General features: G+C 50.0%; 2 protein-coding genes across 2 annotated transcripts; both read right to left on the bottom strand.

The window, feature by feature from the left end:
- Window positions 1-7,055: 7,055 nt before the first annotated feature.
- On the bottom strand, window positions 7,056-11,263 carry ENH_00062370 (hypothetical protein, conserved; the record flags this gene model as incomplete). The annotated part of the gene is made up of 6 exons (XM_013582032.1): window positions 7,056-8,201; window positions 8,568-8,757; window positions 8,935-9,662; window positions 9,887-9,962; window positions 10,180-10,459; window positions 10,552-11,263. 6 exons carry the CDS (start codon window positions 11,261-11,263, stop codon window positions 7,056-7,058), a joined length of 3,132 nt encoding a protein of 1,043 aa, XP_013437486.1.
- A 238-nt stretch (window positions 11,264-11,501) lies between these two features.
- ENH_00062360 (hypothetical protein, conserved) lies at window positions 11,502-16,228 on the bottom strand (the record flags this gene model as incomplete). Its single annotated transcript, XM_013582031.1, has 12 exons — window positions 11,502-11,647; window positions 11,842-11,980; window positions 13,358-13,429; window positions 13,548-13,729; window positions 13,825-13,940; window positions 14,060-14,425; window positions 14,555-14,700; window positions 14,851-14,919; window positions 15,014-15,317; window positions 15,415-15,521; window positions 15,658-15,730; window positions 15,858-16,228. The coding sequence occupies 12 exons, from the start codon at window positions 16,226-16,228 to the stop codon at window positions 11,502-11,504; spliced, it is 2,091 nt and encodes a 696-aa protein (XP_013437485.1).
- Between the last annotated feature and the right edge of the window lie 583 nt (window positions 16,229-16,811).

The raw sequence follows: 16,811 nt of genomic DNA, 5'->3' as shown, positions 1-16,811 counted from the left end.
CGACAAGTATATCGGTAGCAGTACTGGCATGGAGATATAAGGAAACGTGTTTCTGCATTGCACACTCATTCTAAAGGTGAATTCGATGTCGTCTCCGCAACAGCCGTCAGTGCCATCCCACACAACGGGACATGTCCCAGGCTTTTCTCCGTAAATGCATTCGCCAATACGCAATGACAACGCAAGAGTCTTAACCATTCCTGATACTGTGAGTACAATCCTGTGCACAGCGCATTAGAACAAAAGGAAATCCCGCTCGGTTCGTACGTCCATGCTAGGGGCCCAATCAGTAGAGTCTCACCAATCATAGTCTACAATTATTTGAAAAGACAGAGCTGCAATCTTCATATTACCCATGTGTGGCACGCTTTCTACATGAAAAAGTGACAGTAGTGTGGCCGCGGAAGTAATGAAGCGAGCTGCACTATTATCTTCAGAACTCGTTCCTTCTATTCTGTGGAATCGATAAAGCCCTGTTGACAGAGGCATTGAGTACGTCTTCGAACCTATCCAAAGCTAAATTTTCACCAAAATCGACTTAAATGCTGTGTTGTCAAGAGGCACTCCGCAAACTTACAGAATTTACTTAATCTATGCCTAAACTTGAAGTGAGCTAGTTCAAATGTTTCCCAACTTCACGCACTCCCTAAATCGACACTGACACAAGCTTGCTGCCAACTCAAATACGGTGCTCACCGACATTTGGATATTCTGTTCGCATGTTCACTGCTTACCTATTTTGGGGGGCTGTATCAAAGCGCACAACATGCAGCTGCGCCGTGTTGAGGCCTGTAGCCCATCGGGCGGTAGCCTCATAAGTTGTCGTCCGAGTGTACGCTAGAGGTTTGGATCCACTGCAAGGTGGTGGAGCAACATGGCTACCGGAGGCACAATCACCAAAGGAACGAGGCAAAAGTTTCTCTAACAAAGGGTTCATAAAGTCAGAGAACCCTTGTAAATGATTATTCTGAAGGCAAATCCACACATCAGAACTTCAACATCTGGCCCCTTTTGCTTGCAGGGAAACGATGAAGCTTCGGGTTCTGCAAAGTAAACCACGCACTGGAGGGGAGTGGCAAATTTAAAGGTCAGCTACCGGGGAATGTTGACTCACAACGTTGCTGAGGTCCACATCAACTGTTTCCATTGGCTTAAGCCATATTGGCAGCACAAGAGTCAACGAAATGATCACTCGAGCGCATCCATGAAGTATTAACCAGAAAGAAACGGTCTTCCAGCTGCTGCTTTCGTGTGGACGTATCGTGCTAATGCAAGCAGATGCGGGCACAGTGTCAGCTCGCGTAGCCCGCGTTGGCAGACAATCGGTGAGAAATTCATCCGGAAAAAATTCGTCGCTGTCGTCACTAACAACATCCCTACTGCGTTTCAGCGATCTCTGTCGTACTGCACACGATAATGCGGACGGTATGCCTGAGGAGCTCGACGACTGAATCTTCCGCAGCGGTAGACGCATGTCTTGAGAGACGCCCTCAAAGGGTTGCGACAGCCTATGCACTTGTGATGCACTGAATCCTAACGCAAGTATTCCCCAGAAGCCACTGAAGTTCCACAGGAGTCTCTCCAGCATGCTATTCGGCTGACCAAGAGAAACACCTGGAATACGTGCTCCAAAGAAGTCGATACTGTTGAAAATGAAGAAGGCTGTCAGGAGACCCATACTTAGGACGTCAGGCATAGCAACATCTCCAACGAGAGCTGATATGCCTGAAAGCGTTCTCGTCACGTAAATGGCTCTGCCACCGACAACTGGAATGCGACAGGGAGCCTGTGGCGAGGCAGCTGAAAGCACGTTCGAGGCGCGAAGCGACGCACAACTCTGTTCAGAACGGTGTAGGAAGCAGGAGCCTACCAGGGAACCCAGGGAGGCGGCGAATGAAACGAACGTGACAACAAGAGGAAAAACAACAATGGTGCCGCATCCACTTGCCACATATCCCAAAGAATACATCCTCCAAAAAATATTACCGAGAGACATAGTCAAGGTATCTATTGCAAAATCTCTTTGCTGTCCGGGGACAACAGAAACTTGCATAATCGGTCGTACCCAGCAAATTAGCATGGCGAAAAAAAATATGCAACAGCTAAGTACTAAGAACAAAATCCGTACTCGGCATTCCAAGAGAGAGCATCTTGAATAGTTGGTGCGCCCCATGTCAACATTGGAAACTGCCTCCCCTGCAGTTTGGGATGGGACTCGTGACTGCCCGCTAAGAATTTGCCCATCTCCAAGGCACGCATCACTCGAAGTACTGCTCAAGGAGAAAAGGGCGTGAGAACCTGGGTCAACCCGCAGCAGGTGCCTGCCCAAAAGTAGCCTCACAAGACTCGGTCCTTCTATTCTAGAATTTGTTTCCCCACTAAATTCAGGATGAAACTTCATTGGACTTGGGAGACCTGAAAAATCTCCTGGTAGGCCAACTGGCTGAGGTGACGAATAGCCTGGCAGCAGGGAATGAGAGTCATTCGCTGCACGTTGGTGCACGTCTCTGTGGCACTTCGCTATCCCACTCCTCTTCAGGTATTTCTGTTCGTTGTGAAAAGAGCCTGTTGACGGCCTGCTCGACATAAATGTTGTCGAACATTCTGAAGCACCAAGCGGTGTGGTACAGCCATTAGGGGCCAGTCCGTCGACAGTGGTGGTATTCACGGGCGATCTCCTTGCAAGCAGAGGACTTGAGAGAGCGACACAGCAACGACCTAAGTCACATTTTTGCTGGTGTCGCTCAAACGCCTCTGAATAGCAGTGGCAAAGCCAGTGGGTAGTTACGATGAAGACAAGGCAGTGCGCCTGATACGCTCGAACTGCAGAAAGCGGTTCTGCGGATATTCCGACAAAGTTGATAAAAGTTAACAGAAAAATAATAGCAAATACGTCCACAAGCTGATATTTACATATTACACGAAGAACCCTAACGATTTTTAGCGGCAGAAGAGCTAAATGTGCGCGCCGACGGCAACACGTTGCCATCACCAGAGTAGCCGCTATGAGAATGAACTTAATAAACGGCAGAACAAATGAAAATGTGATGATACACATGAACGGAAAGTAATTGCCCTGACGCAAAAGTAGACGAAGCAGAGCTGGCATTGAAAAATCCTGAGCTTCCAATGGGATTTCTGATAGCCCAGGGAATCTGCCTGCAACTCATCATGACAACACAGATAAAGGGAACCCCTGTATACCTATGCTGTGCAGAACACTCCTGAAGACTCTTGACAACCAAAGCTACACGAAGGACGCGAATAAAATATATGTCATGGCAAGCCAGAATAGCCTACGCCAATCTGTAAAGTCAGAAAAACACCGATTCAAGCTCCAGTTCCGAGTTGTTCTTCCAATAGAAAGAAAGGGGAACAGGACTCTCACAAATATCCCTCTTAAATTGGCGTACCGGCGATTCGTACAGCCGGAGCTGATGCCCCGAGTATGTAAAGTACCATGGACGCCAGAAGTAGCGCTGCTCCAAAAGCATGCTTGAGTTTTTGAATGACAGACAACTCCCCACACCGGCGATCCATCTTCCTTCTGGGGAGCTGCTGTTGTTTATCAAGTTTGAGCGGGTGGCGTAGGGTAGTTTATCAGACCTTTGACCGTAAGCAGCAGTATAATGGAAGAACCGTCCCTGCTCCAGGTCGACGCGGCCAGCACACTGACGGTACTAGCCACTAAAACATCCTACAGGAGCACAGCTAGACTTATTTAAAGCCCACTGAGGTTAAGTGTTGTTAAGCGATCCACGGCTGCAATGAGTCATGATGCTCATGATGCTTATTGCACCGAGGAAGCCAAAAATGAGACCGAATGAATGCTGCCTCTGCTGCTTTGGTCTCGGAACAAATCAAGAACTGTCTAAATATCCGCCATTAAAACTTGAAAAGGCAGCATAGCTGTGTACGCTTTGTGGATCTTCGGCGACGGAATTGTGGACCATTGGGCAGCCCCACCACAACTCCAATGCTGACCAATGCTTGCTGATCAGCATTCTTCGGCTTAGCACAGCTTCAGCAACCTCTTTTATTCTCACTATCCTGTATTTTGCTTTATACAAGGCTTGTATCTAGGCGCGTAGAGCCCTTCTGCTTAGTCAAACGATGTCGCGACCTCGTTTTCTCAGAATATTCGGTGCCAACTGCGGGAAGCGGGGCTTCCTGAATTGTCCGACTACAAGCATATTTTCATAATTTGTGTCGCACGTGATGATTTACAAGAATGTGTAAAGAATAACCACGTTAGTTGCTGCACCTGCAGGGACGCATGTTCAGGTAAAATCTGAGGCTTCTTCGAACTCAACCACTCAAGAATTGAGTACTTGCTTACACGTTGACGTAGTGCAAACAATCATATCTTCAATTAAATCGAAAGAGCTTGTGTAGACCTAAGTTGGGTTTCCTCGACAACAATTTCCGATCTTTGGAGATGATGGGGTAATGGGGCTTCATTTTGTTTCGTTAGATTTATCCACGCCCGCTCCACTTTATAGCACACGTCTTTCCTGTTTTTGTTCTTTCGTGGGTTTGGGGCCGTAACATATTAGCTCATGACAAATGAAGTGCATTCGTGTACGCAGCAAATGATGCGAATGAGAGGAATTCGGAATAGCCGGTGAAATGGGAAAATAGGCATGTCTTAATTCTGCACACGCTGAACCATGAGAGTTGGGATTTGATATTTTGAATTGCGAGACTCAGTGTCTATGGAGGGAGGTATAGTAAGTCCTTATATTTCCAAATCGAAGGCTTCTTTTGACTGCAAAAGATTGTGTTTACCGGGCTGTTTCAGGATCAGTCGCACCAGGGAATTTTGAAAATATCACCGAGAAATTTGCTCTTCTGCAAAGGTGAGGTACAAGCGGGAACCTATTATAGCTTGAAGTAAGTCTTTAAGCCACTATAGGTACCCGCATGTACTTCACCTTCGCTGTGTGCAGGGGTACTATCTCGATTTGGGGAAAAGGTGTTTTAGTTTTGTTGAGTGCCGACGGCCTACGGGCCAAAAATCACGGAAGCACTATGAATGGCGTGTACTTTAATTGGGCATTGCCAAGATGCACTGTACCTTTTGATTCATATTTTCCTTTGCAAATTACTGCACGCAATGCCGCTGCTGGACTTTCCTTAAAGGCCTTAAGGGACAACTGCGTCATTGAGAACACACTGATTATTTCACGGGAGGCGTGGAAACGCATGCCAAAGGGGAACCAGTACGCCCATGGGAAAACAAAGATACATGCGGTACTCTTTAGATGCTGTTGAGGAATGAACACCTCGGCTAGGCTCCGTGCTCTCGTATTTCCTGAAGATGCACTTTCGATACTGATGTGTTGCTTTTTGTAGTTCGGTGTATTTGCTCCAACCAGTTCGTTCAGTGCAAGGTAGAGTAGGGACAAGGAACAGACGTAAATTAGCACCTGTATCCCTCCGCAGTGCGAAGTCCTCTGTGCATTTAAGCCTTTGTAGGCGCAGGCCACCAGATGCACATAATTATTGCCAAGCACGGTAGCTGGCAATGGTAAGCATCCGCACATGCGCGGTGTGGTATCACAGGTGCTATACCACAGTGGATCTAAAGGCACTTGGTTACGCTAAGACGCAGAAAAGACAAATTATAGCAGTGCCTCGGAAGAACGGATGGAAAGTATGACTACAATGGATATTAGCCTTTTTGCTGCTTGGGAGCACGCCGGACTCTCGTGCCGGCCCGTTGCACTCATCCAGCGTCCCACTAGTACGCTTGTGCCAAATACTGAGAACTGCGGGATGATTGGAAAACATCGAATTTCTACACTGCTCGACCTGCCAGTGCACGCTGCCAGGCAGTTGAAGGCCTACTGCCGTAGTAGTAGCCTGCGTATCTCCACATGCTTGAGGTGCACTGGGGGGCTGAGGGGTGACACTGAAGGAGTACGGAAATGCTTTAGGCTCAGACGTAGCGAACAACTTCACTTTGGATTGACTCGTCAAGAACCCTACGCCACTATCCAGTACAGTGCTTCTATCGAAGGCGCGGAAGCGCATACAACTTTTGAGAGGGCTTCGGACTACGTAGCGTTACAGCACTGGATGTGCTTTACGTTGCCTATAGCGCCTGAATATGGCAGCTGCCGTGGTCTCACCGTTGGCAACGCACACACAAATTTGACCTGCGTTGGGCGCAACGGCGACCCTTGAAGCCTCTAGTCCACATAAAATGAGGAGCTGGAAATACGACAGAGCTATGCCGTTATAGACCTGCAGTAGGTCTACAGCCGGTGCAAGCTCTCCGAGAAGCCCGTCGCCATACTACTCCGGGTAGGAAATGAACGCGCGTACAGTAGTACGACCCAGCGGGGAGCTGCAGCTACGAACTCCATGCATTGCAGCTACGAAGATAGGCATTAAAGCCAGCCCGCACAATGTCAGTCTTCGTTGTACTCGTCCACGGAAATGAAATCCCCTACACTCATTCACGAGGAGCACTTCCGCAGAGAGCGCGCCTAACATTCGAACAGCACTGCAAGGTACCTAACTCCTCCCTAATTAGACCCACGAACCATTACATTGGTCAAAGTGACGAAACGAGACGACGAAGACAGAGCATTTTCCTCTTTGATTTATATGACCCGACTTCACGTCGGCACCTAGTGCTACTACACACAAGAGGTGTGCGGGACTTCCAAGAACTGTCCCGCAAACTGTGCGATCGTGCGCTGGCACGCCACGCTGACACAACAAATAATTCAATGCAGTCAGGGAACCTGACCCACAAGTGCAACTCGCAGGTGCCAGCACGCTTTGGCCACGACACGAAGAGAACAATACGGGCTCTAAGGTTCCATCTGCAGTAAAGAAAACTAGTGCAACGCATCCATGAAAGAGCAACACTCATGCAGTGGAACTGCCGCACTCTGTAACGCAACAGCCTCGATACGCGTACACGAACGCTTTAAACTTTGTGGTCGTTTACAGCAACCAGATTACCTACGGCTGTTGCTCACATACAAGCAGTTACGCCCAACTGGCAAGCTCGTCAGAGTAACTCCAGTGACTGGAACGACTCAATCTGGAGCGTGCTGGTGTGGCTGGAAGCCTGTATCCGTTTCAGCTGGCACCTTGCTCTCTCGAGACGGTGAAGATACGTTGGTGTCCTGAACAGCCAGCGTCGCTTCAGGGTGAGTAGGCCCTGCGTTTCGAAGACCTTCTGTGCAATCATGCGCCACCTGCTCCGATGGCTCAATGTTGACTTGATCTTTGCTCTGCCGCTGTTCATCCGTGCTGCCTGTGTCTCGGACCCGCCCAGTATCCAGGCGTAGAATTTCTTCTGCTGCCGCACGCAGTAAGTGGTTCAGATTCCTCATGAGGAAGTGCCACTCATCTTTAGAGAGGGGCGCACAGTCTCCACTGAGGGGACTTTGCGGCTGGCGCACAGCTGTATCGATTTCCGTTGACGGCACTACTGTTTTGTGTGCTTCTGGTATAGCAATGCGGCCTTCTGCAGCCTGTTCCTCTGAACTCCAGTAAGAGGCAAATCCTGGCCCCTCCAACTTGTAGTTTCGTGCATCGTCATCAGCTGAGCGGTACGGTGCCCTAACGAGACATTTCTTTTCCGAGTCGTCCAGCTGGCTCTCTGCGAATGGAAGAAGACTGGCAGGGTCGAACTTCCTCTCCGCTTCTGGCCGTGTGTTTCCATCATACCCTGGCCCTGATGGAAAGGCTGAACTCCTACTGGCATGTGTTCTGTCCCCACCGCGCTGTTCACTGCGAGAAGAAGTTACAGAAGCGGTGTTGCAAGTGTCCCGAGATATCCTTGACCCCGGAGGTGCGATGCTGCCAAGCTTTTCCATTCGTGCAACATACTCCCTCTGTACCACATGCTGGGGGACCGCATCCAGCTGAGTGCCACTAAGTGAGTAAGGCAAAATCCGTGAAGCCTGTGTTGCGTGGAGGACCGACTCCTCACCCTCTGCCACAGCAAGTGGTACCTGATTTGCAAGGAGCTCGTCTTGTGCAGCCAGAGATCCAGTCAATGTCCTCCCCAAGCCGGAAATGTTCTGGCCACAGTTGCAGTTGGAGGCTCCTTCCAAGCACTGGAGCGTTCCATCACTGCCTCCCTGGGACTCTAAACTGGCCACTCTTTCCTTCGTCCATGCTACCTTCGCCCCACACAACTTCTGGCCGTCTCCGAGCCACGCAGCACTCGTCGCCTGCAGAAAGTACGAACATAGACAGTGCACACGTGAATCAACCTGTGAAAAACTCAGTGTTTAATCGATTACAGAGAATACAAACGACGGAGATCCATACGTATCCGTTCTCTCAACCCCTTGTTCTGCTGAAGAAGCGTGATACAACAACAGCAAGCAATAAATGCTCGCTTCCTAGGAAACCGACAGCCATCTTTTGTGCATCAGCGCCTCTACTTTCTACCGTCCTTGGCGAAGAAAATCCAATAACGGGTGCTCTGTTGAATACGCCAACTTCCGGCGATTCAGTTTATGTACCGGTTTACACAAAGAGAAACTGAGTTGTTTTGGGCAAAAGCTGGCTTTCTTCTGAGATCGAGCGTAAACCCTGGACGTTTCCGATACCACTGAAGCAGCGTTGGGGGTCGAAACCGCCGTAGTTTGCTGTCTTCCCGACGAAATCACCGTAGACAATCCCTTATCCCCTGAATCCTGTTCAGCTTTAGAGACGGCACGAGCAGAAGCCCGCTCTGCTCGCCACAGCAATGACCCCTGTTCCTTTGAAGCAGCCGGTGAGCTGCAGCCACATGTACATGAATCGAGTTTTGCAGGTTTCCAGTGCTTGCGGTCATACAGACCTGTCCACCAAGGCGAAGCCATTGATCAGCTAAGTGGATGGTGCACAATATGATCTGAAAATTGCACGCCAAAGAAAGGCTACATGGATTCGGATAGTATTGATGAGTGTGCTGACCTGGTGCTGATGCTGGAAGTGCCGGTACTAGAGGTCTTCACGATGCCCCAAAGGCCACCGGCCTGCTTGCACTGATGCGAAGACCCTACACTTCCAGAACCTGAATACGACCAATCTGGGCCCGTGTACAGAGAAGATTCTGTTTGGGACGCCGCTGCACGACTAGTGCTGCCAATTGCCGTCACCGGAGCCTTACAGCCAAACAACGTGCCTTCAGTCACACTGCAGAAGCCCCCTTGCTTCTCCAAAGGTGGGTTCGGCGCGCCTGATTGTCTCTTGATTGAATGTGTAACTCCAGAAACGCCATCATTGGCGCCCTCAACTTCCGCAAAATTTTTCTCCGTTGTAGACGAAACAGCCGAGCTTAATCCAGAATCCTTGGGACCAGGCCCCACTCCACGGGAGCTCTGTTGAATAAAGGCCTTCTGCTGCTCATTGCACTTGGTCAAAACGCCGAGATTAGCTAAACATCTCCCAATAACATCTCCTGACCCTGGCCGAGGCATGCGGATTTTAATTATGCCCTCGACTTTTCGTCGTATCTCCTTCTCGAGCTTGTGATGCCTCAGCAGGAGATTGTCTATTTGCTGCCGCCATGAAACCCACTCGGCTTCCCAAGCCTTCCAGTGCAGCTCAGCTTCTTGCCTGTCTTCTTCAGTATGAAAAAATGCACACTTGTGGATATACTGGCATCGACCAGTTTGAGCAACCTGCGCCATCTGACACCTCTGCTTAGTGAAAACACCACCACACTCCCACACGCAGAAAAGGGACCGCGTCCGCAGGTGCCCCAACTGTCCAATGCCTATGCGAGTAACTGTAATAACTTGGCAACTGAATACTGACAAGAATCAAATAAGTAGCGAACGCGAGGAGACCACACAACATCTAGTGGGCCCAGCGACAATTTATACTACAGCATGGTCAATTTCGCGCACTTCAATTGACCTACTTGCGTTTTGTATACAATTGGATGGAAAATCTTCTCAAGCTTCGTGTGAGCCAGTGGGCATACGCCATTGCAGCATCTGCAAAATCCAACCAACAAAGGCTAGTATTACCCAATGTGGTGTTCAACGTGGTAACTCATCTGCCATCAGCCACGAAACGCACAATCGCCCATCTGACATAACTGTATTGTCACGCTCACTAATAGGCATTTTGCCAGCAATGCCTACAACTAATCTGTAGATGAGAAAACGCTATGCACTGAGCCTTGCACCCACATTTGAAGAGCTAATTTACCTTCTTGCTAACGGACAGTCGACTGGTATATAAAAGTGCCGATACGGATCACGCCTGTCAAACTTGGCAAGATCAAACGGTGAAGCGCGAAGTGGATCAAAGTGCCTCGTCACTGGAACTCCAACAGGTGTCATCATCGGCGTGGAACCTGTCCTGGGTCCAAAGGGACCGCATCTTACGGTGTGCGTGCTAGGCGTGTGCACGCTCTGCCTCGCAGATGCTCCATCGCGCCGCTTGCAGCTCGGCATGGGCGCAGACCGACACGGTGACGTCGAGTGGCCTGACCATATTGAGACACGCGTACACAGCAAGAACACAAAGTCCAGTAGAAAGTCGGTCTACTACATCATGCGAGAAACAACGACAAAATACCTGGAGGTCCAAGTCGAGGTCCACTTTCCTGCGGTCTCTCCGCGAAAGTTACCGACGGGTTGCTCCTTAAGACCACTTGTAAGGAAGGCAGCTCCTCCTCTAAAACAGTGTAGGGCAGAACACCTGCCGACGTTACAGCAGTGTTATGAGGAAGATGATTAAAGGCCGAAGGGCCGTAAGCTGGAGATCCGCTACTCCTCGATACCGAAGCTGCAGACGAGCCAAGAGACGCGTGGCAGTCTTCCAAATACGCCCAGCTACCAGCATTTATCGTGCGCTGGTATAACACAGTATCTACACTTCTCGATGGGGAAGCGGCACTAAACTGTGATGCCGAAGAGCTCAGTGTGCCCATGCTCCCGCAAGTTGTCCCGCAGCTGGATCCCGTAGCATAGGATTCCAGGTAGCCTCTGTGAGGCAGCTCTAATGATTCACAGCTTAAAGACTGATGCCATGATGATTCTTGGGAGTTGTCTGCACTGGGCTTAAACTCCTGGTCCGCCGTAGCCTGGCCTCGCTGCGGAAGACTCGAGGAGGCCTGGTCATCTCGGCAGAAAGACTCGGGAGCTCCGGATATTTTCCACTGCTCCGTTACGCTTCTGAGCATGCCTACAGTCCAACCGGGAGCTCGTGACGCTGCAGGAGGAGATTCCTCAACGCGCGTGAGCCCCATTGAAGAAAGGGACGCTCCAGGCTGCTGGAGACGTTCCATTGGGAATTCACGAGCAAAACAATCTTGTGGGCTTCTATACACTTTGAATAAGCCTGTATGGACAGGCAACATCAAGCTGTGAAGAATTAACAAGGGATCAGGTGGCTCAAGTGGCTCGACGGGTCGGCATGCCTGCCGTCCACATAATTGAGCCTAGACACTGTCCACTGTACGCTGCGGACCAAGCGTTACCTAAGTGGCGGCACAACGCATAAAGACGGACCTACTGCCTGACTGGTCAACCCTCTGTATCCTCTGTCATGTACTGGTGAGCACTCCAGAAAGGGACGGAGCACAGGACTGATGCCCGCACCGGTCGACAGGCAGGTTGGAGGGGAGCGGACAAAAACGGGTCCAAAGACAAACCTTCTACTGTTTTTGTGCCTATAAGCACACATGCAGAACTTCGGACATGGAGCAAGCAAGGCGATATGGGAGGGTTCTCTGAGACAGAACGGTTGCCCCACCCACTCTTCCCGTGTCTGCACGATGTTGATGATTAAAAGCAGCCATAGTATTTGACCCTCTCCCTCCACACTATGCAGAAGGATCACCAATAAGCAAGCACAAATTCTTACTGGCGCTGCTTCGGCATGCATTAGACGCGATGGCATCGTCAGCACCACGAGCAGGGTTGGAGCACCCTATGGCCATCATCTCCTGCAGTCCGGATTCCTCAGGAGCCCCGGCCCCCCAAACGATCGAGCGCCGGTGTACCTAAAGCATAACAAGACATTACCTGTAAAACACAAGTGATAATCATTACGTCGTTCAATTCACATAAATTACTGTTGTTGTCGCAAGTAGGCCACCGGTCTGGTCCGCAACCTGTAGTCCGTCGAGCAGGATAGCACCGTGAACGCAGCTCGGAAGACATTTTTTTCCTTTTGATGTAGTTTCCTAGGCTAATGTTAACACTGGTCAAGCTCTTAAAAAACAGATGCCGCGATAGAGCTCCACGCGACACTGCGTCATGCAAGGAGGCGCCGGTTGGTGGGGTTGCGGGCCTCGAGCTCTGTCTTTAAAAATATGAAAGGCACTTGCTATCCCATGGCATTTAAAAGAAAACAACTAGAGTTGAGGTGTGTAGATGCTTGACCGCGTGACTACCGTAAAATCCACGTAACTGGCAGGACACTGTCGCAGACCGCACAGCTGGTAGCGACAGCTGCCGCCTCGCGCGTGTCCATGAGTCCGCAGGATGACCTCAGAAAAAGTCAAATGTCAACTGAAATTCGTTACGAAATAACCAAATTGTTCCTCATGCGCTTTTGAGGACCATTTTGTGCTACAGCATCGAAGTGGGGCTGTGTCCAGTGGCACGTTGGATAACACCTCTTCCTGTGGGCCGAGATCCAATATCTGATTTTATAGCCTCTACGAACCCCAAAACGAGCTTTGCGACATACGCCACGTGCCCGCTGTTTTCACCACCCCTCGCTCATGCGCTTTACGTTGTCTACTGAAAAGCGATGAAAGCCGGGTTTCCTTTTGCAGACATATGGCAATAAAAAATGGCAAAGCATGGCACGGTGAAGCTTTGCCTTAGGAGGAGACTTCTCCTAAGGGGTGTATGTATTTTGCAGTGCGCTGCTTGCCCTAATGCGTATTTCCGCTGCTACCGGCTGCCTACTAGGAACCCTGCATTTCTCATACGCAGAGTAGGCTGGCTGTCCTAATGTGCCCCACATCGTTAATTCTAGAGATGTTTTACTACCGGATGTTCTTCAAATAATGAATCAGGCTCACTCATCCAGACGTAAGCCAGATGATGACAAGACTGGATGGGATGCAATAGCCCGTGGAGGGCATTAAAACGTGTGACACTCTTGCAAGCACTTCGCCACCAGACGCTCCTGCGGTGATAAAACAGATGCATTCATGCAAACGGGAATAACTGGAAGGGCGTAATTAACTGCTACCGTTAGTGCTAGCTGCCGTAACAGGTGCGTTACTGCCCTCAGTGCATACATGCACACATCTATTTACTTATAACATATATAAACATAAAGCATTGGCCACTTCCAGAGCGGAAGGTGTGCAACGGAAATTTCCGAAATAAAGTGGATGGCTCTAGTGCCCTGTGGACCACCACCCGACCTGATCTGTTAAAGTGAGGCTGCTGTCTACAATCTTCTCACGAATACGTTGCTGTGTCAATTTAGCCTGCACCAAATCAATTCAAGTCACCCAAGCCGTTATGCCACAATGCCACTCTGGCGCATCGGAGTGCTCAGAAAGTCTCTAAACGCCCATTAGCTAGCCGTCTGGTCTCTGCTCTTACCAGTTCTTTCCAATGCCGTTCGCTAGGAGCTCTCGTGGGGCTACTTTCTGATCTTCCTTCAAGGGGAGAGTGCCTGTGCTCGTCACCGGCCTTGGAGTGGCACTGTTCAAAGCAGGCCACAATCGCTATTACTTGACGGGCAGACAACTGATGGATGTTCGCTAACAGGTGAAAATAGGCACCTGAAAACCAAACACAGCATTCGGTTGCCAAACGGGTCACTACGCGCACGTGTGGCCACAAGAATGCAGCAAATGCTAGCAGCAAACTCGCGTACCGTTCACGCGGGAAAACGGAACGGCGAAACTGTGGTACATGCGGAGTTGCCACAGCATGTCTAAGAGGACTACTGCTTCTGCAGGCTTCAAATCTCCAGGTATGCTGTACGCAGCGCTCCTCAAACCAGAAACGCTAGACTTCTGCTAGTTGACGCATTGCTCATCTTAATCAGGATTTTGTACATTCGGAAGCTGAGTCTCATTGTGATTCAGGCTGAATTTGAGGCACCTTACGCGCACAGCGATGATATGGAGGAAACAAGTGCACTGCGAACCGCGACTTCAAGTTCAGCTGCCTCAAGGTTCGCATGAAGCTTCCCCAGGCAGTCAGCGCTGTCATCTCGCCGAGCGACAGTTTTAGAGTGAAGAACAGAAAATAAGCTACTACGCAAAATAGCGGCCTTGCTAGATTGGTACACGTCATCCAGGTTCTTGCCGCCGCCTTTCAATTTATCGTTTGAGGGACTACTGCCACGATGGCTTGCGAGTGCCTCTCTCCCCACTTCGACCGCGGTGTCCACAGCAGTTAACAGTGTGACCATCGACACGGCTTCGGGTTCTCTTAGGAAATGCAACGCTCTAACGCAGCCAGTGATGATGCTGCGCGCAACACCATAGCTCAAGCCCAACAGAAAAAAAGACTGCGTAACTGGGTCAAACCCCAAGCGTTGCCATACACCACAGGAGCGGTGGCTGCGGCGCTGCTGTGCTCTTCTAGCTGCGACCTACCACAGCTTTGCGCGGGGTGATACTTTTGACACGTTTTGGTGCAAATGATTCGCTAAGCAGCACAAAGAGTCCAAAACAACTGAAGAAGCGCGTGGGTGGCTGTCTTGCGCACCATTGTGGCCTGCTTGGAGAAAGCTACTATACGACTGCAAACACGGAAGCGGCATCAAATGAGCAAGTAAACCGGGTCCGTGTGCCAGACAAGAAAGCAGCGATGCTTGGTGTCGAATATACACCTGTGAAGCAGGGTTTCTTGAAGCGTCAGAGGGCATATTGCTGCATTGAGGCGTGCTTACGGTGGCAGTGAAAATCCGGAGAGCCGCAAGGAACGCGCGCACGCAGTCATTTAGATCAGCTTGGTTTAACTGCATTTCACAGGGAATCGAAGCCTACATTCAAAATGTGAATGCTCCGTCTCTCTCCCACGCAGCAATGCTATGCAAAATCATGCAGGCTTACCTGTGTAGTTAGGCGCCTTAATAGAGACTCAAACAGACACTCATTGGGCCGCGATCGGCACCCTTCATCTGGAATATTTGCGGCCTTTGTTGGAGCCTCAGCATATTCCATTCGGCCAGAGAGCACCGGAAATTGCGAGAGGTGCAAATGTAGTGGCTGCAGCAGAACATCTCTGAGCTGGACCGATGAGTCCGTAGCTGCAGCAGCTAAAACGAGAGCAACATCTCCAGGACCGAAATGCTGCAGATTAGCGACAATTTGAAACCCAACTCTTGCGAACAAAATCGCATCTTCGACGCTGTGCCTGTTGTTCACAGTGGAAAGCACAGCGGTGTCGTTCTATTATGAAGACGTGGTTGTTAGAAGAGATACATTAGCACAGCGCGAGGGACTTCGCGTACTCAACTAGTAGCTTGCAGAGCAGCGCCAAGTCATTTGCCGTCCACAAAAGCCAAAATGCTTCGACAGGGGGGGCTGCAGGCTCTCCCTCAAGAAGGAATTGTCGCAGCTGAGCCCAGCACAGCACATGTGGGCAGCCCCATGGGTTTCACTTTAAGCACTTGCTGCAGAGCCAGCACCTCTCCATCTCAGTGTTGTGGCACGCATGCGTGCTCCTTTGAAAGTAAAGGATCTTAGTGCCTCGCCTCTAGTAGGAATTTCCTTGGGGTGAAATTTCCACGCAGCGCCAAGAAGAGAAATTGAAGGATCCCTGCGGGACTGCAGAGTGCCACAGGAAACGCCGCGCGATATCCCACACAGCTCACTCTTTAAAACACCATAAGCTTCGGACAGGCACTGTGTCCAGAAGCGATGTAGACCCGCTGTTACCAAGTGCCTTGCCTACCTTAGACTCGGCAGAGCCAGCAATGCATGCACTTCGAGGAGTTCCCATGTGCGTTCTGCTTTTGCGCGTTCTATTTCGATAGGGCTTTTGCAGGTGGATAAGGCTTTGTTTTGAGGCGCCACGAAATAAGCTTCTTTTTGCTTTGAGGAAAAACTGGATCCATCATTATTTGAAGTAGACTCTGCAGTCATCGCAACTTCCTCTTCCCATTTGGCCTGAAATCGAGATGCGGCAGAGGAAGCTACCTTGGGAACAGCCGGAGCCAGTAGTGCTGCGTCTAGTAGTTGTCTAGGGAGCACTTTGCTTGTCTGTGTTATCTTCAGCTGTGTGTTGTTCACAAGCCGGGACACCAAATGTGCATACTTCCCCATGGCAACATCGTGTGGGCTCCCAATCCAGTTGAGCCCTCTGCAGCTTTAGCGAATATGCTACAACGGCGCCATCACGGAACATAGCAGCATAATCTCAGAAGGCTAAAAGAAGAGCTTAGCCCATAGACTGGCCTATGCCTTGCCAAGCATTTCAAGGAAAGACACTGCTCGCCAGTGGCATTCTCGCGCGGTCGACAGAGGAGATGTGTCGATATACAACTCGCTCAGTGAGGCTTTATAGAACATCGTTTTTACTCTGGACAAAAATACCGAGATCTCCGACGGTCCAAATACCCCATTCAATGCAGTGCCTTAATTGCATGCATTCTCTGTTTCGCTGCTGCATGCAGCTTAGAGCATAAAAGCTCGCTCATTATAGAGTGCTTGATATGTCATAACTGGCAGATTTTGTAAACTTTAGAAGATACCATATCCTACACACAAAATGCCCATTGTGAGCAGACACATTGGAACATCGATTTCAAGCTGGTGCTGCAGTTAGCACGTAGATCTGTCCCTTTCTTCGGTATTTGTTTGTCTCCTCGACTCCGAGGCTTGAACCTTTCTTACAGATGCAGATGCC

The sequence above is a fragment of the Eimeria necatrix genome, genomic scaffold (assembly GCF_000499385.1).
Source record: "Eimeria necatrix Houghton genomic scaffold, Enh_scaff54, whole genome shotgun sequence".
In the NCBI taxonomy this organism is placed as follows: Eukaryota; Apicomplexa; class Conoidasida; order Eucoccidiorida; family Eimeriidae; genus Eimeria; species Eimeria necatrix.
The sequence above is the reverse complement of the archived record's forward strand: the minus strand, read 5'-3'. Positions and strand labels throughout refer to the sequence as shown.